Source organism: Chiloscyllium plagiosum, chromosome 37, assembly GCF_004010195.1.
Source record: "Chiloscyllium plagiosum isolate BGI_BamShark_2017 chromosome 37, ASM401019v2, whole genome shotgun sequence".
NCBI classification, from domain to species: domain Eukaryota; kingdom Metazoa; phylum Chordata; class Chondrichthyes; order Orectolobiformes; family Hemiscylliidae; genus Chiloscyllium; species Chiloscyllium plagiosum.
Genome location: NC_057746.1, coordinates 32557073 through 32580076, shown reverse-complemented (window position 1 = coordinate 32580076; position 23004 = coordinate 32557073). Strand labels below are relative to the sequence as shown.

The following is a 23004-nucleotide window of genomic DNA, read 5'->3' as shown; positions in this document are numbered from 1 at the left end:
CTGGATGCACACCGAGACGAACATCAACTGTGCCTGGAGGATCATCAACTCGATGAAGGATGCTTTCTGGGCGGTCCGAAACCTGTTGATCTTCCAGCTGAAGGAGTTGACCGAGACTGAGTGTTGCAGACTGGCACATTCCAAGGTCCAGGACTATGTGTTGAGGGATGTGCTGAAGCTTGGGGCAGCTGCTGCCAAGGCGCGGTGGGGAATGACCACTGTGTAACAGTGGTCCGACGCAGTAAGGGGGCTCCGCAGACCCTCCTGCTAAATATGTGGACAGTAATCGTACAGACCTGTATATATGAATGATTACTCTGTCTCTGTATGCCAAGAAATGGAATGTTTACATATGTATGACATGACCAATTGTACAGATCATCAAAATATTTTATGAATAAAGCATATTTTTGAAATAAAAAAAAGAAACCTTTATTTGTTGTTTCCACCATATGCAACTGATACAGTAAAAAACAAGGTAGTGCTACACGGACAGCACAAGCTACATAATCGTACAAAGTGCATAACAAATGTAAAACATACTAATTACTGTGTAATAAAAGAAGAATAATTAATAGACAATTAGTCTATTAGTCTAGCAGCAATTCAAAGTCGTGCAAGAATTTAAGATGGAAAAGAGTCTGATTATACAGTGTTAAGGAGCCTCTTGGCTTGGGGGGAGAAACTGTTGCACAGTCTGGTCATGAGAGACCAAATACTCTGGTATCTTCTGTCAAATGGCAAGAGGGAGAAGAGTTTGAGTGAGGGGTGTATGGGGTCTTCCACAATGCCCTTCGCCTTTCAGATGCAGCGTGATGTGTAAATGTCTGTAATGGAGGGAAGAGAGACCCCAATGATCTTCTCAGCCGTCCTCCTTATCTGCTGTAGGGTCTTACGATCCAAGATGGTGCAATTCCCGAACCAAACAGTGATACAGCAACTCAGTGTACTCTCAATGAACCCTCTGTAGAATGTGGTGAGGATGGGGTGTGGGAGGTGGGATTTCCTCAGTCTATGCAGAAAGTAGAGATGCTGCTGGGCTTTCTTGGCTATGGAGCTAATGTTGAGGAACCAGGTGAGATTCTCTGCCAGGTGGATACCGTGAAATTTGGTGCTTTTCGCGATCTCCACGGGGGAGCTGTTAATGTCAGCAGAGCATGGTCGCTCTGTGCCCTCCTGCAGTCTACAACCATCTCTTTCATTTTATCCATGTTGAGAGACAGGTCGTTGGCTCTGCACCAGTTTCTTAGCTGCTGTACCTTCTCCGTCTATGCCGACTTGTTGTTCCTGCTGATAAGACCCACTACAGACATGTCATCAGTGAACTTGGTGATGTGATTCAACCTGTGCATCACTTCACAGTTGTATGTCAGTAAGGTGAACAGCAGTGGACTGATCACACAGTCCTGGGGGACCCCTGTGCTCAGTGTGTTGGTGTTGGAGATTCTGTACCCAATCTGGACTGACTGAGGTCTCCCAGTCAGAAAGTCCAAGATCCAGTTATGAAGGGAGGTAGTTGGGCCCATGAGACTCCGCTTTCCAATCAGGTGCTGAGGAATGATGGCGTTAAACACAGAACTTAAGTCAATGAACAGTAATCTGACATAGATGTCCTTCTTCTCCAGGTGGGTGAGGGCCAGATAGAGGATGATGGAAATTGCATCACCTGTCGAGCGGTTGGGACGCCATGTGAACTGCACGGTGTCCAATAAAGACGGGGGGGGAAACAACAGAGTCTTAATATGCCTCATCACGAGCCTCTTGGAACACTTCATCATGATGGGTATAAGTGCAATGGGGTGGTAGTCATTGAGACAGAACGCTGAAGACTTCTTCAGCATGGGGATGATGGTAGCAGCTGAAAATGTGTTGCTGGAAAAGCGCAGCAGGTCAGGCAGCATCCAAGGAGCAAGAGGATCAACGGTTCGGGCATGAGCCCTTCTTCAGGAATGATTCCTGAAGAAGGGCTCATGCCCAAAACGTCGATTCTCCTGCTCCTTGGATGCTGCCTGACCTGCTGCGCTTCTCCAGCAACACATTTTCAGCTCTGATCTCTAGCATCTGCAGTCCTCACTTTCTCCTAGATGATGGTAGCAGCCTTGAAACATGTTGGAACTATGGTATAGCTCAGGGAAATGTTGAAGATGTCCGTGAGCACTCTACCAGGGATATTATCTGGTCCAGCATCCTTACATGGGTTGACTCTGCGTTAGGTTTTCCTCACATCAGCCGTGGTAAGACAGCACCTGGTCATTGTGGGGGGGAGCTGGACTTCCTTGCTGCCTTTTGTTACTCAAACCGTGCTTAGAAGTTGTTCAACTCATCTGGGAGAGAGGCATCACCAGTATAAGCAGGCGATGCAGTTCTGTGATTGGTGATGGCTTGGGTCTCTTCCACATGCTCCGCATATCACTGCTGTCCTGAAAGTGGCTGTGTATTTTCTGTGCGTATGCAGGCTTTGCCTCTTTGATGGACCCGATCAGGTTTGTCCTCGCTGTTGTTAGGGCCGCCTTGTCATCTGCACTGAAGGCTGAATCACGGGTCCTCAGCAGCACACACGCCTTTATGGTCATCCACAGCTTCTGGTTGGGGTGAGAAGTGATGGTCTTGGACACAGTGACATCGTCAACAGTTGCTAATGTAGCAAATCACTGACACCGTTTACTCCTCTAAGTTGATTGTATCACCATCGGTTGCTGCCTCCCTGAACACGTGCCAGTCAGCGCACTCAAAACAGTCTTGGAGAGCAGAAGTGGCTCCTTCTGGCCAGGTTTTCACCTGCTTCAGAACCGGTTTGACATGGCTGATGAGCGGTCTGTATGCTGAGATTAGAAGCCGAGGTGGGGTTGGGCTCTGCCCTGTATGTATTGGGGATGTTTGTGTCAACCAGATCCAGTATGTTCTCCCCTTTCGTCGCAAACTCCACATGCTGATGGAATTTAGGGAGCAGTCTTGAGAGTCGCATGGTTGAAATCTCAAGCAACAATAAACAGTCCATCAGGGTGTGCATTCTACAGGCCACTAGTCGCACCATACAGTTCACAAAGTGCCTCTTTAGGATTATCACTGGAAGGAATATACACCCCAACTATAAGGACAGCGGTGAATTGAGTTGGTAAGAAAGGAAAAATTAGCTTCTGGATGTCAAGGAAACAAAGTTTGATTTTTCACTCAAGGTCTTTTACAGAGAGACACAAATGTTGTTAGTGAGCAGCAAGAGTCATATTTGCACGCATTGACATCTCATCTAATCTGACCTCGCCTATGTACAGCTTGTGATTTTCCAAGGCAGTGGAGAGAAAGTAAGCAGCAACAATTCCTGATATGGAAGTCTGAGCAGTTAACTACTGGTTGCAATTAAATATCCAGCATTCCTCAATAGCTCAGGGCATACGTCATGTGTAGTGGTTGCCTGCAACCTCTCTCTACTGAGGTTAGAATTGGTAAACGCATCACTCTCACTTTACCAACAGAGTACATTCAGAACTCAATTTTAATACAGTCAGCACTTCACTGTTGCACTTTAGAGCTCACTGACATCTTACATTGCAATGCTGTTGCCAGACTGCTTTGCATGCAAGGACAGGCTTCCAGCTCATCCAGTGGAAGAGGGGACATCTCAAGGGTCCTAACTTGTTTTCCCAGTGCTCACTCACTTTGGAACATAGAACATAGAACAGTACAGCACAGTACAGGGCCTTCAGCCCACGATGTTGTGCCGAGAATTTATCTTAATCTAAGATCAAACCTAACCTACGTACACCTCAATTTACTGCCATCCATGTGCTTGTCCAGCAGTAATTCAAATGTCCCTAATGTCTCAGACTCTACTATCATGGTTGGCAGTGCATTCCACGCACACACCACTCTCTGCGTAAAGTACCTACCTTTGACATCTCCCCTAAACCTTCCACCAATTACGTTAACCAGCCATTTCTGCCCTGGGGAAAAGTCTCTGGCTATCTGTTCTATCTATGCCTCTTATTACCTTGTACACCTCCAGCAAGTCATTTCTCTTCCTTCTTCTCTCCAGTGTGAAAAGCCCTAGCTCACTCAACCTCTCTTCATTAGACAAGCCCTCCAATCCAGGCAGCATCCTGGTAAATCTCCTCTGCACCCTCTCGAAAGCATCTACATCTTTCCAAGAATGAGGTGACCAGAACTGAACACAATATTCCAAGTGTGATCTAACCAGGGTTTTATAGAGCTGCCGCAAAACCCTGCGGCTCTTAAATTCAATCCTCCTGTTAATGAAAGTCAAAATACCATACGCATTCTTAACAACTCTATCAATTTTGTGACTACTTAGTCACTCACAGCAGTTTTGTCTTGCCTTTTAGACATCAACCCCAGGTTGTCCTGGAAAATGAATCTTAAACAAATCCCAGAGATGGGGTGTCCAGAACCAGGAGTCCCACTTTAAGGATATGGGTAGAACATTTTGGACTGAGAATGAAGTTTCTTCATTCAGAGAGTGGTGGGCTTATTGAATTCTCTGCCACAGGAACTGTCTGAAGTGCAAACATTGCATGTTTTCACGAAGGAAAAAGATATAGGGAAAGCACTCTGTCAGGTAGGTCTGATCAAGGACAGTAATGGGAGACTGTATATTGAGTCGGAAGAGATAGGAGAGGTCTTGAATGAGTACTTTTCTTCAGTATTTACGAACGAGAGGGACCGTATTGTTGAAGAGGAGAGTGTGAAACGGACTGGTAAGCTAGAGGAGATACTTGTTAGGAAGGAAAATGTGTTGGACATTTTGAACAACTTGAGGATAGACAAGTCCCCCGGGCCTGACGGGATATATCCTAGGATTATGTGGGAAGCAAGAGAGGAAAGTGCAGTACCGTTGGCAATGATCTTCTCGACTTCACTGGCAACGGGGGTGGTACCAGGGGACTAGAGAGTGGCGAATGTTGTGCCCCTGTTCAAAAAAGGGAATAGGGATAACCCCGGGAATTACAGGCCTGTTAGTCTTACTTCGGTGGTAGGCTAAGTAATGGAAAGGGTACTGAGGGATAGGATTTATGAGTATCTGGAAAGACACTGCTTGATTAGGGAATGCCAGCACGGATTTGTGAAGGGTAGGTCTTGCCTTACAAGTCTTATTGAATTCTTCGAGGAGGTGACCAAGCATGTGGATGAGGGAAGAGCAGTGGATGTAGTGTACATGGATTTTAGTAAGGCATTTGATAAGGTTCCCCATGGTAGGCTTATGCGGAAAGTCAGGAGGCATGGGATAGAGGGAAATTTGGCCAATTAGATAGAAAACTGGCTAACCGGTCGAAGGCAGAGAGTGGTGGTAGATGGTAAATATTCAGCCTGGAGCCCAGTTACAAGTGGAGTTCCGCAGGGACCAGTGTCCGTGCTGTTGTATGAATGTCACAGGCACTTTAACAGCACATGACTGAATTTTGTCCAGGTTTTGCTGCACATGGACACAGATTGGTTCAGGAGCTGAGGGGGTGAGGGGCACATTGTTCTGAACATTGTGTGATCTTCAGTAACCCTCCCAACTTCTGATCTTGTGATGGCGAAAGACATTGATGAAACAGCTGAAGGTGTTTGTGCTAAGGAACTAACCTAAGGATCTCCTGAAGAAATGTCCGGGGACTGAGAAGACTGTCGACCATTGATCTCAAGCATCTTTCTTTGTACTCTGAAAGACCCCAACGAGTCGGGAGGTTACACCTAATTCCCATTCAGCTCAAATATATAGGTTGTCCCGATGACACCCTCAGTCAAATATTGCCTTTATATCGTGGCCATTCACTCTTCCCTGAGCCCCTATGTTCAACTCTTGTTCATATCAATAGGTGACGGTGCATTTCTTCTCACAGAGGATAATAGCTTTAAATTAAGGTTGTGTAGGTATAGGACAGATGTTAGGGGTAGGTTCTTTACCCAGAGAGTGGTGGGGACATGGAATGCGCTGCCTGTGGGAGTGGTAGAGTTAGAATCTTTGGTGACCTTTAAGCGGCAATTGGATAGGTACATGGATGGGTGCTTAAGCTAGGACAAATGTTCGGCACAACATCGTGGGCCGAAGGGCCTGTTCTGTGCTGTATTGTTCTATGTTCTATGTTCAATGGCTGAGTGGTATTATCACTATTTCATTAATCCAGAGACCCAGGGAATGTTGTGGGGATCCTACTTTGAATCCTGCTTTGGCAGATGGTGGAATTGGAAAAAAGTCTGCAACTAAGAATTTGATGGTGACCGTGAAAGTGTTGTTGATTGTTGGGATAAATCCATCTGGTTCATTAATGTCCTTTAGGGAAAAAGACAGTTAGGCTTATCGGCCTACATGTGATCCTAGATACAGAGCAATGCAGCTGATTTTCAACTGCCTGATGGATAATAAATGCTGACCTAGACAGCAATCCCCATATCCCACTAATGCAAATTTTTTTAGGGATCAATGGATCAAAAGGTATAGGGCAATAGAGTTGGATGATCAGCCATGATCATATTGAACGGCGGTACAGATTCAAAGGGCCAGTCTAATCTTGCTCCTGGGGATTTTCCATTTTTTATGTTTCCATTTCTATGAAGTGGAAAATTCAAAAGTTGACTATCCTACAATCAAACTTAGAATCCTGAAAGTTTTAGATAGCTTGCTGGAGGCTAAAACATGATGCTATCGAGATGACTTCAAACTTCAAACTACTATTATAGGACAAGCCAAACAGAGAACAGCCAGGGAGTTCCTAGAGGCATGGCACTCATCCACAGATTCAATCAAATAAATGCCGGAGGAAAGATCACAGAAGTGCTTCACAGGAGGCTCCCAAGCACTGAGGATGTCACCTAGACAGGGGACGAAACGTCTGCAACACAAATTCCCAGCTCGGCGAACAGAACCACAACGACGAGCACCCGAGCTACAAATCTTCTCACAAACTTTGAGTCATCTATCATAATAGTCCCAAAACTGGTTCAGTCACAAAGATTTTGTATTTTTTTTATCACGAAGTCATCATGGTAGTGAAAGCTGACTTATATCCTATTCCTAGAAGTCTGCATTGAGTAAATTGGATACACATGATTTGTCACAAAAATCAACCTGCTGAAATGATATTAGTAACTCTATTAGGTTACTGAGTGAGGCAAGAGAGGAGATTGCTGGGGCTTTGACCAAGATTTTTGTACCTCCACTAGTCATTGGAGAGGTCCCAGAAGACTGGCGAGTAGCTAATGTTCCTTGTTCAAGAAGGGAAATAGGGATAATCCAGGAAAGTATAGATCAGTGAGTCTCACATCAGTGGTTGGGAAGCTATTGGAGAGAATTCTTAGGGACATGATTTACACACATTTGGAAAAGCACGACCTAATTAGGGACAGTCTGCACGGCTTTGTGCAGGTCATGTCTTACTAATGTTTTGAGTAGGTGATAAATGTGATCGATGAGAGTAGTGCAGTGGATTTTATTTACATGACGTTTGGTAAGGTTTCAGACAAGATCCCTGAGGCTGTGCTCATTCAGAAGATTTAGATACATTGATCCAATGTGACTTTGCATCGTGGATTCAGAATTGGCTTGTCCATAGCAAATAGGGGGTAGTGGTGGGTGTTTTTCAGGCTGAGGTCCGTGACAAGTTGTGTTCTGCATGGATCCATGCTGGGACATTTGCTGCATGTGATATATATAAATGACTTGGACGAGAACATAGATTGGTGAGTTGGTAAGTTTGCAGACAATACAAAGATCGGTGAAGTTGTAAATAATGTAGAAGGTTGCCAAAGGATACAGTGGGAAATAGATCCAATGAAAGATGGCAGATGGAGTTTAATCCAGGTAAGTGTGAAGTGCTGCATGTTGGGAGATCAAATTTAACGGAAAAGTATATAATTAATGGCAGGACTCTAAACAGATTAATGTACAGAGGGATCTTGGGGTTCAAGTCCATAGCTCCCTGAAATTTGCCACGCAAGAAGATAGGGTGACAAAGAAGGTGTATGGTGTGCTTGATTTACTGGTTGGGGAATTGAGTACAAGAGTCAGGATGTTGCAGCTTTATAAGACCTTGGTTAGGCTACACTTACAGTATTGCATTTAATTCTGGTTGCCACATTACAGGAAGGGTGTGGAGGTTTTGGACAGGATGCAGAAGAGGTTTATCAGAATGCTGTCGGAATTAGAGGGCATGAGCTCTAAGGAGACTTGGGTTGTTTTCTCCTCAGCAGCGGAGGCTGAGGGGAGACTTGATAGAAGTCTATAAAATTGTGAAATGCAAACATAAGATTGACGGTCAGAATCTTTTTCTGAGAGTTGAACAAAGAACAAACAAACAAAGAAAATTACAATACAGGAACAAGCCCTTTGGCCCTCCAAGCCTGCATTAATCCAGATCCTCTGTATGAAATAGGTCACCTATTTTCCTAGGATTGGTATCCCTCTGCTCCCTGCCCATTCAGGCATCGGTCTAGATAAGTCTTAAATGAAGCTGTCATTCCCGCCTCTACCACCTCCGCTGGCAGTGCGTTCCAGGTACCCACCACCCTCTGCATAAAGAACATTCCACACATATTTCTCTTGAACTTTTCCCCTCTCACCTTGAACTCGTGACCCCTAGTAATTGAGTCCCCCACTATGGGGAGAAAGCTTCTTGCTATCCACCCTGTCGATACCTCTCATGATTTGGGTCCCCTTCAATCTCCATCTTTCTAATGAAAATAATCCTAATCTACTCAACCTCTCTTCATAGTGAGCACCCTCCATACCAGGCAACATCCTGGTGAACCTCCTCTGCACCCTCTCCAAAACATTCACGTCTTTTTGCTAATGTGAGGCGACCAGAACTGTATGCAGTATTCCAAATGCTGATGAATCAAGCCCTGTGCAAATGTAACATGACTTGCCAACTCTTGTACTCAATACCCTGTCTGATGAATGAAAGCATGCCGTATGCCTTCTTGACCACTATCGACAGTGTACAATGGACTTGAACACCCAGATCTCTCTGTACATCAATTTTCCCCAGGGCTTTTCCATTTATGGTATAGTTTGCAAAATACATCACCTCGCATTTGGCCAGATTGAACTCCATCTACCATTTCTCTGCCCAACTCTCCAATCTATCTATGTTCTGCCACATTCTCTGACAGTCCCCTTCACTGTCTGATACTCCACCAATCTTACTGTCATCTGCAAACTTGCTAAACAGACCACTTATACCTTTCTCCAGATCATTTTTGTATAATCACAAACAACAGTGGTCCCAATACGGATCCCTGTGAAACACCAGTGATTACAGTTCTTCATTTTGAGAAACTCTACTACTACTATCTGTTGCCCAGCCAGTTCTCTATCCATCTAGCTAGCACACCCTGTATTCCATGCAACCTCATTTCTCCATCTGTCTACCATGGGGAACCTTATCAAACACCTTACTGAAGTACATGTATATGAGTTCTTTTGCCCTTCCCTCAATCAACTTTGCTACTTCCTCAAAGAATTCTATTAAGTTGGTAAGACATGACCTTCCCTGTACAAAGCAATGTTGCCTATCACTGATAAGCCCATTTTCTTCCAAATGTAAATAGATCCTATCCCTCAGTATCTTCTCCAGTAATTCCTGAAGAAGGGCTAATGCCCGAAACGTCGATTCTCCTGTTCCCTAGATGCTGCCTGACCTGCTGCGCTTCTCCAGCAACACATTTCCATCCCTACCACTAATAATCAGGCTCATCAATCTACAGTTATCAGGATTATCCCTGCTACACTTCTTAAACAAGGGGACAATATTGGCAATTCTCCAGTCCTCCTAGACCTCAGCCGTGTTCTAGGATGCTGCAAAATATCTGGTAAGGCCCCAGCTATTGAAATGTCTAATAGTGCGGGTCATGCATTTCAGGCAAGAGCGGGAAATTTCAAAGGAGATGTGAGGGGCAAGTTTTCTTACACAGCATAGTAGGAGTCTGGAAAGCACTGCCAGGGGTAGTGGTTGAGGCAGATACGATAGGGACACTTAAGGGGCTTTTAGATAAGCAAATTAATATGCAAGGAATGGAGGAATATGGACCGAGGGCAGGCAGAAGGGATTAGTTTCATTTGGCATCATGTTCAGCACAATATCATGGGCCAAAGGGCTGTACTGTTCTATGTTCTTTGATTGAGAGATCTACACAATTATTAGCTTTTGTAATACTGCGTGAACTTTATCAATGCAAATTCAACCCATTTGGAATGAAAGATGCCCTAGAAATGTTTCAACCATTAACCAAAAGTGTCAATGAAGGCCTTTGTAATTGTGATGTTTACACTGACAGTTTGTGTTTAGTTAAACTTGTTGAGAACATTTATACCATTTAACTGAACAGTTTAGTCAACTGTAAAAACCAACTTAGTTTTAAATTTTATCAAGAGTGAATTTGTGAAAGCAAAAAAGTGATTTACTTTAGTCACACTGCGGGACAAGGCCAAGTAGTACATAAATAATGAAACTATGAGCTATTTTGCGTTTTCCTATGCCTTAGACAAAATATGAAATTTTGCACTATATTGACAAGAGGGAATTTTATCACAAGTTTGATCCAAACTTTGGACCTGTTGTTGCACATTTACCAAACATGCTGGAAATTTGAACGGACATAAGAATATGAAAACTTGAAAGCTGTGCTAAAAATGTTTTCATGAAGCCAAAGTGGCTGTCAATGATAATGTGGGAGCTATTTTACTGCAAGATGACAATATGGAAATAGAAGGCATGTCAGTCATATCTTAAAGAGATTGAGCACATTGTAATAAAAAAAATCAACCATTGAGAAAAGAGTTAAAAATCACATAATACCAGGTTATAGTTCAACAGGTTTATTTGAAAGTACAAGCTTTCACAGTGCTGCACCTTCATCAGGTAGCGAATGAGGCAGGATACATAGGACACAATTTATAAGTAAAAGATCAGAGTGTCATACAATGAAGCAAGTCTTAAACAAATGTAGATGACTGTTAAGTCTTTAATCACTCAGAACGGGGATGCAAGTTTTGATAGGTTAATATGTAAATCCCACAACTTCTTTTGAGTCACTGCCCTGAGATAAAACCTTAAACTATCTGTTTATAAAAAAAGGTGACACCTCAGCTTAGACAATGCATTAAAAATGTGAGGTCAGAGTCTGTCTGTATCCCAACCTGGAGTCAGACTGGTTTTATTTCAAAGTAGGAATTTAAAAAATGTCACTGACTGACTGCCTATAGACAGTGTGCTTTTTGAATAAAATAGAATGAATCTGAAAATGCAAATTCACCCCGTAGACATATATTAGAATGTGTACATGTATGTGTGTGTGAGGGGAAGAGGGAAAGTATGTGTGGGAGAGGGGGAGACACACACACACAAAAATAACTTTCCCCCTCCCTCTCACACATATGTAAGTCTAGGGGATGAATTTGCATTTGCAGGTTCATTCTATTTTATTCAAAGAGCATGCAATCTACAGGCAGTCAGTCAGTCAATGTAACAATTTATAATTTCCTACTTTGGAAATAAAACCAGTCTGACTCTAGGTTGAGATACAGACAGACTGTAACCTCACACCTTTAATACATTGTCTGAGTTGAGATGTCACTTTTTTTAATACACTGATAAAATCTTAAATTATCTCAAGGCAGTGACTTGGAAGAAATTCTGGGATTTACATATTAATCAATTAAAACTTGCATCCTCATTCTAAGTGCTTAAAGACTTAACAGCAATCTAGCTTGGTCTAATACATCAAGCCATTTGTATGATACTTTTTTTTACTTATAAATTCAGCGAACTATGTATCCTGTCCCATTAGCTACCTGATGAAGGAGCAGCTCTTCAAAAGCTTATACTTTCAAATAAACCTGTTGGACTATATCCTGGTGTCTGTGTTTTTTTTAAAACATTGTCCATTCCAATCCAATACTGGCACCTCCACACTATTGAGAAAAGAGATATTGAGTCTTGTACCAGCGTGACTTGATTCTGAAATATACATCAGCAAAAATATGGAAGAAATTTACACATACCAAGACCCTTTAATTTTGAGGAAAATTTTGGGATATCTATTGAACTGAGTTTTCCAAGAGTGTAAGTTGGAAAAAAAATCTTACTGTATACACTTTATCGCTAGTACTTATGCAGAACATTGGGTGATATGGTACTGATGGACTCTAGTTTAATGACGTTACTAAATAAATCATTGCATATTTAATGTCAACATGCTATTACTGTTACTATGACATAGAGGTAATCTTAAGATAATTTTGATGAGTAATGAAAATGCCTCCGAAAGATATATTTTCATGCTTTGTGAGGAGGTATGACATTGGATGTTTGAGGTATATATGCTTTAACATCATTTATTTTTAAGCTTGGCGTTTTAAATTTTGAACTAATGGCATATGGAGTTTTAAAAGTATCTGAAAGGGTTTACGGATTAACAGTGATTGTTTCTGTAATCATGGTGCATTTCTTTGCATTCCGTTTGAAAGATATAGCCTCTTTTGTTTAAATTGACAAAGTTTACAAATGAACCAAGTGCACATTGTGGTACAACTGCTTCAGTTTGGGGAAAGTCTGTTGGGTTCTTAGCTGAAGCTGAAGCTGCTCCAATGAAAAGGAGAAGATAGTTACAATTTAAAATCACAGAGTCAGACAGCATAAAAACAGACACTCAGTCCATGCCAACCAGATATCCTAAACTGATCTAATCCCATTTGTCAGCATTTGGCCACATCTAAACTCTTTCTATTTCTGTATCCATCCAGATCCTTTTAAATGTCGTGATTGTACCTGCCCAACCCATTCCTCTAGCAGCTTGTTCCATACATGCACCACTCTCTGCGTATGAAGATTGCCCCTCAGGTCCCTCTTAATTTTTTTCCCTCTCGCCCTCCTGTTTTGGCCTCGCCTACACTAGGAAAAAGACCTTGGCCATTCACCCTATCCATGCACCTCATGATTTTATAAACCTCTACAAGGTTAATTTGTGAAGAAAATACTTTGAGTAAGGAATGTAATAGTAATTCCAGTGTGGCCCATGTTTGAGTATAACCCTGAAGGGCTTGTTTGAAGCTGAGAAAGTTTAAACTCAACTGTATGATGGCTTCAGGAAGTGGCTATCAGCTTATCTAGACTCAGAATCAAACTCAGAATTAACTCACAACAAAGATAAATGAAGCATATAGACGTGATTGAAAGGAAATCCTGTCCAGTTTAAGTAATAAAAATTTTGTTTTGGGATCTGTAAACAAATATTGCTGGGATTAATATGATTATATCATTGTGCATTTTGAAATCTTTAAATTTTTGATATGTGTATATGGTCTGGTATATTTTATATTATCTTCATTTCTTTTGTGTAATAAACTTCTGCCTTATGGCTAAAAACAAATCTGCAGCATCACATAGTTGCATTTCAATTAAAAACCACCTAATTAAAAGCACAAACAATGCAAAATTAAACAAATCTATCAAGCCAGATTTTACTCTGAGATCTGACTTGCTCAGTAACATTATGAACTGTGATCATAACATGTATTAAATCAAAAGTCTATCTACTTCTGTGTTAAAAATATTTAATAAACCCAGCTCCACTGAAGAAGGCTGTGGAAGAAGGCTCAAAAACACAAACAATGAGCAGCAATTTCACTAAAACATAAATAATTCTTAGAGTGTGACAGGGTGTATGTGGACAGGAGGTGTCTCCTGACTGGTGACTCCAGAACCAGAGGACAAAGTCACATAATAAGGGGCAGGAAATTTAACTGGGAAATGAGGAGGATTTTTTTCACACAGCGGGTGGTGCATCTTGGAATTCGCTACCCCAGAGAATTGTGGAAGCTCAGCCATAGATCAGATTCAAGGTGGAAATCAATAGTTTTCTGGCACTAATGGCATCATGTGGATCGTGTGTAAATGGCATAAGGCAGGTGTCAAAATTATAATTTGTTAGAATAGCTCAGTGGTCTCAATGGGCTGAACAGTCTTACTTCCTAACACCCATAATGCTCATGATTACAGAGTTCTGTAATTATACACACTCTCTCCCCCCCCAATTAATTTTGTTATATTTCTATTCTTCCTTAAAAAGTGGACAAGATCACATTTTTCCATATTATATCCCATATGTGAAACTTTTGTCCATTCAATTAACATATCTATGCCCCTTAGCAGGTCTGGCAGCACATGCAAAGAGGAAAAACAGTCAACACTAAGTCCAGTGACCCTTCATCAGAACTGACAGCAGCTGGGGAAAGAAGAGAGAGAAGTGTGCATAGATAAAAATGGGTTAGCTATTCGGGGACCAGATGCTCCAAGGAGCAGTTCCATTTACACTTCTCATTAGCAGCCTTCCTAGTATTTGTCTCCCACTTCATTTATCAGCAACTCTTTGCTTGCCTATCCTTTTTGACTCTCCCTTGGTTCCAACTCCGTATGCTCGGTTCATTCCTTCACCATTACTCTCCCCCTATCGTCAGCATAAAGAGAAGAACACAGATTTCTAACAGAATCTGCATTTCTTTGATTTATTATGCCCAAAGCCCTTTGCAAACTGCTGATGTCCTTCTCACAATTTCCTCTGCTACCTAACTTGGTGTCAGGCACAAATGTTAGCAGTCATACTTCCATCCCTTCACCATGGCATTGATTGAGATTGTATATAGATAAGGCTCTAGCACTGATCCCTGCAGCAATTCACTTGTGACAGTTTGACAACAGAAAAATTGTTGATTGATCCTTATTATCAGTTTCTTAGCACTTAAGTTATTCTCTATCTATTCCAGTAGATTCTGCTGGATGCCTGAGGTCGTTTCAGCAGTCAGTTTTGAAGTATTATGTTAATAAATGCCTTATGGAAATCCAGATATATCACATCTACATGTTTCCCTTTATCTAGCTGCTTGTTGCTTCCTGAAAGCACTGTAGGACACATTGCTGTAATTGAGACTACTTTGGAGAAGCTACTCATATCACACAGACTTAAAATCGCTGCAAAATACAAGATATCTACACTCTTACACGTTAAAGAGAAAACTTGACACACTCACGCTCGATTCTCAGCTGGTAAAAGCTGCTGGTTTTGCCATGTTCACTGTATACAATACAGGTGTAAGTGCCGGAATCTGATTCTTCTGCCATGTCAATGATCAAAGTCCTGTTATTATTGACTAATCTGTATCGCACATCATGAATGGCTTTTCCAAATGCAAGCCACTCGATAGTCAGGACTTTCACTGGCACTGAACAGGTCAAAGCAATAATAGTGTTTCCCAGGCTGGAATTGCTCGATATCTGAGGCTTATTTGGTTTAGAATCTGGAAAAAGATGAAACAGGATTTAATATTCAGGAAAGAGTACGTGGTCCTTCCACAGTCACAGCCTGGGTCAGAAGTTAAATCCTGGAGAATAATGTGGTGTATGGACACAATTGCAATAAGAATGTCCCCAACCAAATCTGCTCACAGGACACAAACCAGCAGTCTTACTCCTGGGAATCTTGCAAATGGTCACTTTGAAAATGGACACAATAAAGGATGTGGCAAATGTTCATTGATGGAGCTGAGATTGGAACCTTGAAATTTCTTCAGCTAATGTTTGCAAATTGGAAATTAACCTCTGGATATTGGATGCATGAAGATTTTGGTGAGATACATACCCAACCATGTGGATATGTGCAAGTCCCCATTCAGTATACCGGCCTCAATTGACACAGTCAGGAATAGTGTGTGCCCTGAAATGACTGAGAGCTGTTTGGAGCCTGGGTTTGAACCTCTAAGAGTGATTCATGCTGAAATTGTGTACATTGCTGAGAATGTTACATTCATCTTCCATACGTGAACAGTAATTCTGGAAGGAAACATTCAAGAGAGGACTCAGAAAAAGTAATGGATCTGAATGGTGTTTCTCTCCGCACAGATGCTACCAACGTGGTGAATATGTTGGGTTTTTATTTCAGCTTTCTGTTGTCTATTATGCTTTGTGAGTTCTATCAAATAGTTTTGAGGAGAAGGCAGGAGGTGCTTCAGGAAATATGAGCAGGAGCTGCAAATGTGGAAGATTCAATAGCCAGTGGTTTAAAATAGAGCTAACTGGTTCTCAATTCTGAATATCAATGACACAGTAATAGAGTAGCATCCAATTCCTACACTAAGGGAGTTACTGTTCTGGTTCAGGATGAGAGAGAACAAATTCAAAGTTGGCCTTTAGGAGAGAGTATTTGCATCAGATGTGGTCTCGCACTCTGTCCTGGAGTTGATCTTGGTTCAATAAAAGGCCATTAAGGCCTGTAGAAATCAATTTCAACTGAATAGTCTCAGGAGAAAGTAAGGACTGCACATGCTGGAGATTAGAGTCAAGAGTGCGCTGCTGGAAAAGCACCGCAAATCAGGCAGTATGCGAGGAGCAGGAGCGGTAGATGTGATCTATATGGACTTCAGTAAGGCGATTGACAAGGTTCCCGTGGGAGACTGAAAAGCAAGGTTAGATCTCATGGAATACAGGGAGAACTAGCCATTTGGATACAGAACTGGCTCAAAAGTAGAAGACAGAGAGCTGTTTTTCAGACTGGAGGCTTGTGACCAGTGGAGTGACACAAGGATCTACTTTTTTGTCATTTACATAAATGATTTGGATGCGAGCATAAGAGGTACAGTTAGTAAGTTTGCAGATGACACCAAAATTGGAGGTGTAGTGGACAGCGAAGAGGGTTACCTCAGATTACAACAGGATCTTGACCAGATGGGCCAATGGGCTGAGAAGTGGCAGATGGAGTTTAATTCAGATAAATGCGAGGTGCTGCATTTTGGGAAAGCAAATCTTAGCAGGATTTATACACTTAAAGGTAAGGTCCTGAGGAGTGTTGCTGAACAAAGAGACCTTGGAGTGCAGGTTCATAGCTCCTTGTAAGTGGAGTTGCAGGTAGATAGGATAATGAAGAAGGCGTTTGGTATGCTTTCCTTTATTGGTCAGAATATTGAGTACAAGAGTTGGGAGGCCATGTTGCGACTGCACAGCACATGGGTTAGGCCACTGTTGGAATATTGCATGCAATCCTGGTCTCCTTCCTATCGGAAAGATGTTTTGAAACTTGAAAGGGTTCAGAAAAGATTTACAAGGATGTTGCCAGGGTTGGAGGATTTGAGCTATAGGGAGAGGCTGAACAGGCTGGGGCTGTTTTCCCTGGAGGGTCAGACGCTAAGGGTGACCTTACAGAGGTTTAAAAAAATTTTGAGGGGCATGGATAGGGTAAATAGGCAAAGTCTTTTCCCTGGGGTCAGGGAGTCCAGAACTAGAGGGCATAGGTTTAGGGTGAGAAGGGAAAGATATAAAAGAGACCTAAGGGGCAATCTTTTCACACAGAGGGTGGTACGGCTATGGAATGAGCTGCCAGAGGAAGTGGTGGAGGCTGGTACAATTGCAACATTTAAGAGGCATTTGGATGGGTATATGAATAGGAAGGGTTTGGAGGGATATGGGCTGGAACTAGATTGAGTTGGGATATCTGGTCGGCATGGACAGGTTGGACCAAAGGGTCTGTTTCCATGCTCTAAATCTCTATGACTCTATGACTCTAACTGACGTTTCAGGTATGAGCCCTTCATCAGGAATGAGGCTTGTGGGCAAGGGGCTGAGAGATAATGGGAGAGGGTGGGGCTGGGGAAGGTAGTTCAGAGTTCGATAGGTAGATGAAGGTGGGGTAATGGTGATAGGTCGGGGAGGAGGGTGCAGCAGATAGGTGGGAAGGAAGATGGACAGGGAGGACAGGTCATGAGGATCATGGATCTGGGATAAGGTGGGGGAGAGGAAATGAGGAAACTGGTGAAGTCCACATTAATCCTGTGTAGTTGGAGGGTCCCAAGGTGGAAGATAAGGCATTCTTCTTCCAGGTGTCGGGTGGTTTGGGTTTGGCGATGGAGGTGGCCCAACACCTGCATGTTCTTGGCAGAGTGGGAGGGCGAGTTAAAGTGTTCGGCCACAGGGCAGTGGGGTTGTTTCGTGCATGTGTACCGGAGATATTCTCCTGGATTACACCTCCTCCACCTTACCTCCTGTAAAAACGCTATCCCTTATTCCTAATTCCTCCCCCTCTACCACATCTGCTCCCAGGAGGACCAGTTCCACCAAAGAACACACCAGATGGCCTCCTTTTTCAAAGACTACAAATTTTCCCTCTCACATGGTTGATGATGCCCTCCAGTACATCTCATCCACTTCTCACAGCTCTGCCCTCGAACCACGCCTCTCCAACTGCAACAAGGACAGAACCCCCCTGGTCCTCACCTTCCATCCCATCAACCTCTGGATGCATCATAACATTCTCCGCCATTTCCGCCACCTACAAACATACCCTAACAATCAGAGATATATTTCCCTCCCCACTCCTATCTGCATTCTGTAAAGACCATTCCCTCTGTGACTCTCTTGTCAAGTCCACTGCCCCCACCATCCCATCCTGGCATCTTCCCCTGCCACCGCAAGAATTGCAAAACCTGTGCCCACACGTCCCTGCTCACCTCCACCCCAAGGCCCCAAAGGAGCCTTCCACATCCACCATAGATTTACCTGCACTTCTACACGTCATTTACTGTACCCATTGCTCCCGATGTGGTCTCCTCATGTGGGGAGACAGGACGCCTACTTGCAGAACGCTTCAGAGAACATCTCTAGCTCACACGCATGAAGCAACCGCAATGCCCTGTGAACACTTTAACTCCCCCTCCCTCTCCGCCAAGGACATGCAGATGCTGGGCCTCCTCCAGCGCTAAACACTAACCACCCAATGCCTGGAGGAAGAACGCCTCATCCTCCACCATGGGCCCCTCCAACCACACAGGATTAATGTGGATTTTACCAGTTTCCTCATTTCCCCTCCCTCCACCTTATCCCAGATCCAACATTCTAACTTGGCAGGACCCTCATTACCTGTCCTATCTGTCCATCTACCTTCCCATCTATCTGCTCCACCCTCCTCTCCAACCTATCGCCATGATCCCCACCTTCATCTACCTATTGCACTTTCAGCTACTTTTCCCCCAGCCTCACCACTCCTCCCATTTATCTTTCAACCCCCTTGGCTCACAAGCCTCATTCCTGATGAAGGGCTCATGCCTGAAACGTCGATCCTCCTGCTCCTCGGGTGCTACCTTACCTGAATAGCCTCAGCCCAATCTCTGTACTAGCACCCAAACTGAGCAGCAGTAAAGTGGAGAAAAGCTGAAGTTATTCCTGAAGAAGGGCTTATGCCCGAAATGTTAATTCTCCTGCTCCTTTGATGCTGCCTCACCTGCTGCGCTTTTCTAGCAACACATTTTTCAGCTCTGATCTCCAGCATCTGCAGTCCTCACTTTCTCTTAGTCGATTTTAAAAGCTGAAGTTGACCATGTAAAGAAAAGGAACACAACCAACACCTCGCTTCACCCCTGAGTGAAGACTTTTGACACAGTATTTCCTTCAGTGAGAAGTGAGAGAATGGAAGAATAAGGTGGAAGTTGGGAGGAAAGGTAGCAATGGAGACAGGGAAAAGGAAATATGATGAAGAGGCAAAATAAAGAGGGAGAAATGAGAGTGAAAGTCTGGAAGGATACAAGAAAATAGTAAGTGGACAATGAAAGGGGTAAGAGAGAAAGACAGGAGAAGGTAAGAGAGAGAAGGAGAGGCGAGAGGGAGTTGTAGAGGGGACATGAACAACTCCAAATTTCCTCAATGAAAGAATGGAAACCCCCCAGGATTGCTACAATTAATGACCATCATGTGATTGTGGTGGGAAGTGATGCTCTCTGTGGTGAACAGCCAACCAATACTCATTTGTATGCAGCCAACAATTTGTATGCATTTAACATCTTTAACATAATAAAATATTCCAAGTCATTTCACAGAGGCATAAAACACAACATCAGAAAAGACCACATCAGGAGACGTTTGAATGGATGAGCCAAAGCTTGTTCAAAGTGGAAGGTTATAAGGTGTTTCTTGAAAGAGGAAAGTATGGGAGAGGTGGAGAAGAGTAGGGAGAGAATTTCAGAGTTTAAGGCCCAAGCAGCTGAAGGCACAGCCACCAATGGTGCAATGATAAAAATGAGGGACTCTCAAAACATTGCAGAGGGATGCAGGGATGAAGGAGCTTGCAGAGATAGGAAAGGTCAAAGCCATAGAGGGATTTGAAAACAAGAATAAGAATTTTAAAAATCAAGGAACCAACGATGTTGGATGGTTGCAGGGGCATGGGCAGCCGAGTTTTAGACAACCTCATTTCCAGACGGTGAATTGGCGAAGTTGGTCAGGAGTGTATGGGAATAGCCAAACATAGAGCTCACAAAACACAGATGAGGGTTTCAGCAGCAGATGAGCTGAGGCAGGAGGACAGTCAGTTGATGTTAGTCAGGTGGTAGTAGATGGGTTTTATTGAGGGTGTGGATGTGTGGTTAAAACTCATTCTGGCAGCAGGTATTCACTGTAGAGAAAGACTGACATCTGATATCTTAGTCTTTTGAGAAATGGTTGCTGAGATTATTGATGTAATGTTTGCCAGCGAGAGGAATAGAATGAGGGGTGCGGATGTAGAGTTTATAACGAGGCTGAAGAATTTGGCCTCAGTCTTCCCAATATGTAATTCAAGGAAATGTCTGCTCATCCAATACTGGATATAGGATAAGAAACCTGAGCTGCAACTGTACAAAATGCTAGTGCGGCCGCAGTTGTAAAATATTGTGTACAGTTCTGGTTGCCCCATTACAGGAAGGATGTGGAAGTATTGGAAAAGGTGCAGAGGAGATTTACCAGGATGTTGCCTGGTCTGGAGGGAAGGTCTTATGAGGAAAGGCTGAGAGACTTGGGTCTGTTCTCATTGGAAAGGAGGCTAAGAGAGGATTTGATAGAGACACACAAGATGATCAGGGGATAAGATAGGGTAGATAGTGAAAGTCTTTTTGCTAGGATGATGACATCTGTTTGTATGAGGTGGCATAGCTACAAATTGAGGGGTGATAGATTTAAGAGAGATGTCAGAGGCAGGTTCTTTACTCAGAGAGTGATAAGGGCGTGGAATGCCCTGCCTGCCAATGTCGTTAACTCAGCCACATTAGGGAGATTTAAACAATCCTTGGATAAGCACATGGATAATGATGGGATAGTATAGAGGGATGGGCTTAGATTAGTTAACAGGTCGGCGCAACATTGAGGGCTGAAGGGCCTGTTCTGTGCTGTATTGTTCTATGTTCTGTACTAGAATTGAGAGACAATGATGGGTTGCCAATGGTGGTGTTTATGCAGCCAGGAGAAGAACGTCTCATCAGTTAGAATTCTATCCCTGTGTACAGAGCTGTTTTTGTCAGGTGTGTTCAGAAGGGTTTCCTTACTCAGTATGTAGGCAGACCGATGAGGAGAGAGGCCATTTTGGATTTGGTGCTTGGCAATGAGCCAGGACAGGTGTCAGATCTTGCAGTGGGAGAACACCTTGGTGACAGTGATCACAACTGCCTCACATTTACCATAGCCTTGGAGAGAGAAAGGAGCAGTTACCGAGTGAAGATATTTAATAGGGGAAAAGAAAATTATGACGTTATCAGACTGGAGTTGGGAAGTACAGACTGCAAGAAATTGTTCCACAGAAAGGGCACAGCAGACATGTGGAGACTATTTAAGGAGTAGTTGTTATGAGTGAAGCACGAATTTGTTCCTCTGAGACAGGTATGAAGGGGTAAGATTAAGGAACCTTGGATGACGAGAACAGAAGAGGGAAAAGGAAGAAAGCAGCTTACAGAAGGTGGAGGAAGCAAGGATCTAGCACAGCTTTAGAGGATTACAGGCTTGCTAGAAAGGAGCTCAGAAATGGACCTGAGGAGAGCCAGGAGAGGGGGCACGATAAAGGCTTGGTAGGAAGGATTAGGGAGAACCCAAAGTCATTTTATTCATACATGAGGGATAAGAGAATGATCACGGAGAAGGTAGGGTCGATCAGGGAATGCGGAGGGAACTTGTGCGTGGAGTCTAAACAGATAGGGAAAGCCCTAAATGAGTTTTTTGCTTCAGTTTTCACAAGTAAAAGGGACCTTGTTGTGAATGAAAACTTTGAGGAGCTGGGATAGTCTTGACCAGATCAAGATTGATGAAGTTGATATGCTGGAAATTTTGGAAAACATTAAGATTGATAAGTCCCTGGGGCCAGACCAGATTTAACCTAGGCTGTTCAGGAAGCGAAAAAGAAGGTTGCTAAGCCGCTGGCGAGGATATTTGCCTCCTCACTCCCCATGGGAGTTGTACCGGAGGATTGGAAGGAGGCGAATGTTGTTCCTCTTTTCAAGAAGGGTAATAGGGAAATCCCTGGCAATTACAGACCAGTCAGTCTTACTTCTTTGGTCAGCAAAATTTTGGAAAGAATTCTGAGGGATAGGGTTTATGACTATTTGGCAAAGCATAGTGATTAAAGGCAGTCAGCATGTCTTTGTGAGGGGCAGGTCATGCCTCACAAATCTTATTGAGTTCTTTGAGGAAGTGACAAGACAGGTCGTCGAAGGTCGAGCAATGGATGTGGTGTACATGGACTTCAGCAAGGCATTTATAGAACATAGACGAACATAGAACATAGAACATAGAACAATACAGCACAGAACAGGCCCTTCGGCCCACGATGTTGTGCCGAACATTTGTCCTAGCTTAAGCACCCATCCATGTACCTATCCAATTGCCACTTAAAGGTCACCAAAGATTCTGACTCTACCACTCCCACAGGCAGCGCATTCCATGCCCCCACCACTCTCTGGGTAAAGAACCCACCCCTGACATCTCCCCTATACTTCCACCCTTTACCTTAAATTTATGTCCCCTTGTAACACTCTGTTGTACCCGGGGAAAAAGTGTCTGATTGTCTACTCTATCTATTCCCGTGATCATCTTATAAACCTCTATCAAGTCACCCCTCATCCTTCGCCGTTCCAACGAGAAAAGGCCGAGAACTCTCAACCTATCCTCGTACGACTTCCTCTCCATTCCAGGCAACATCCTGGTAAATCTTCTCTGCAACCTCTCCAAAGCT

The 23004-nt window shown here is 43.3% G+C and overlaps 1 protein-coding gene across 2 annotated transcripts in view; it reads right to left on the bottom strand.

Moving 5' to 3' along the window:
• Window positions 1–2026: 2026 nt before the first annotated feature.
• The window catches only part of LOC122541478, a 136279-nt gene continuing 115301 nt past the window's right edge, over window positions 2027–23004 (bottom strand). The window contains exons 5-6 of one of the 2 annotated variants that reach the window (XM_043678275.1): window positions 15023–15289; window positions 2027–3088 (exon numbers count right to left, since the gene is read on the bottom strand). In XM_043678275.1, the coding sequence (XP_043534210.1) occupies window positions 3012–3088; window positions 15023–15289 (344 nt within the window). In that variant the 3' untranslated portion in view covers window positions 2027–3011. Of the gene's footprint in view, window positions 3320–15022; window positions 15290–23004 lie in introns of both variants that reach the window. The other variant, XM_043678274.1, reaches the window with a different exon arrangement.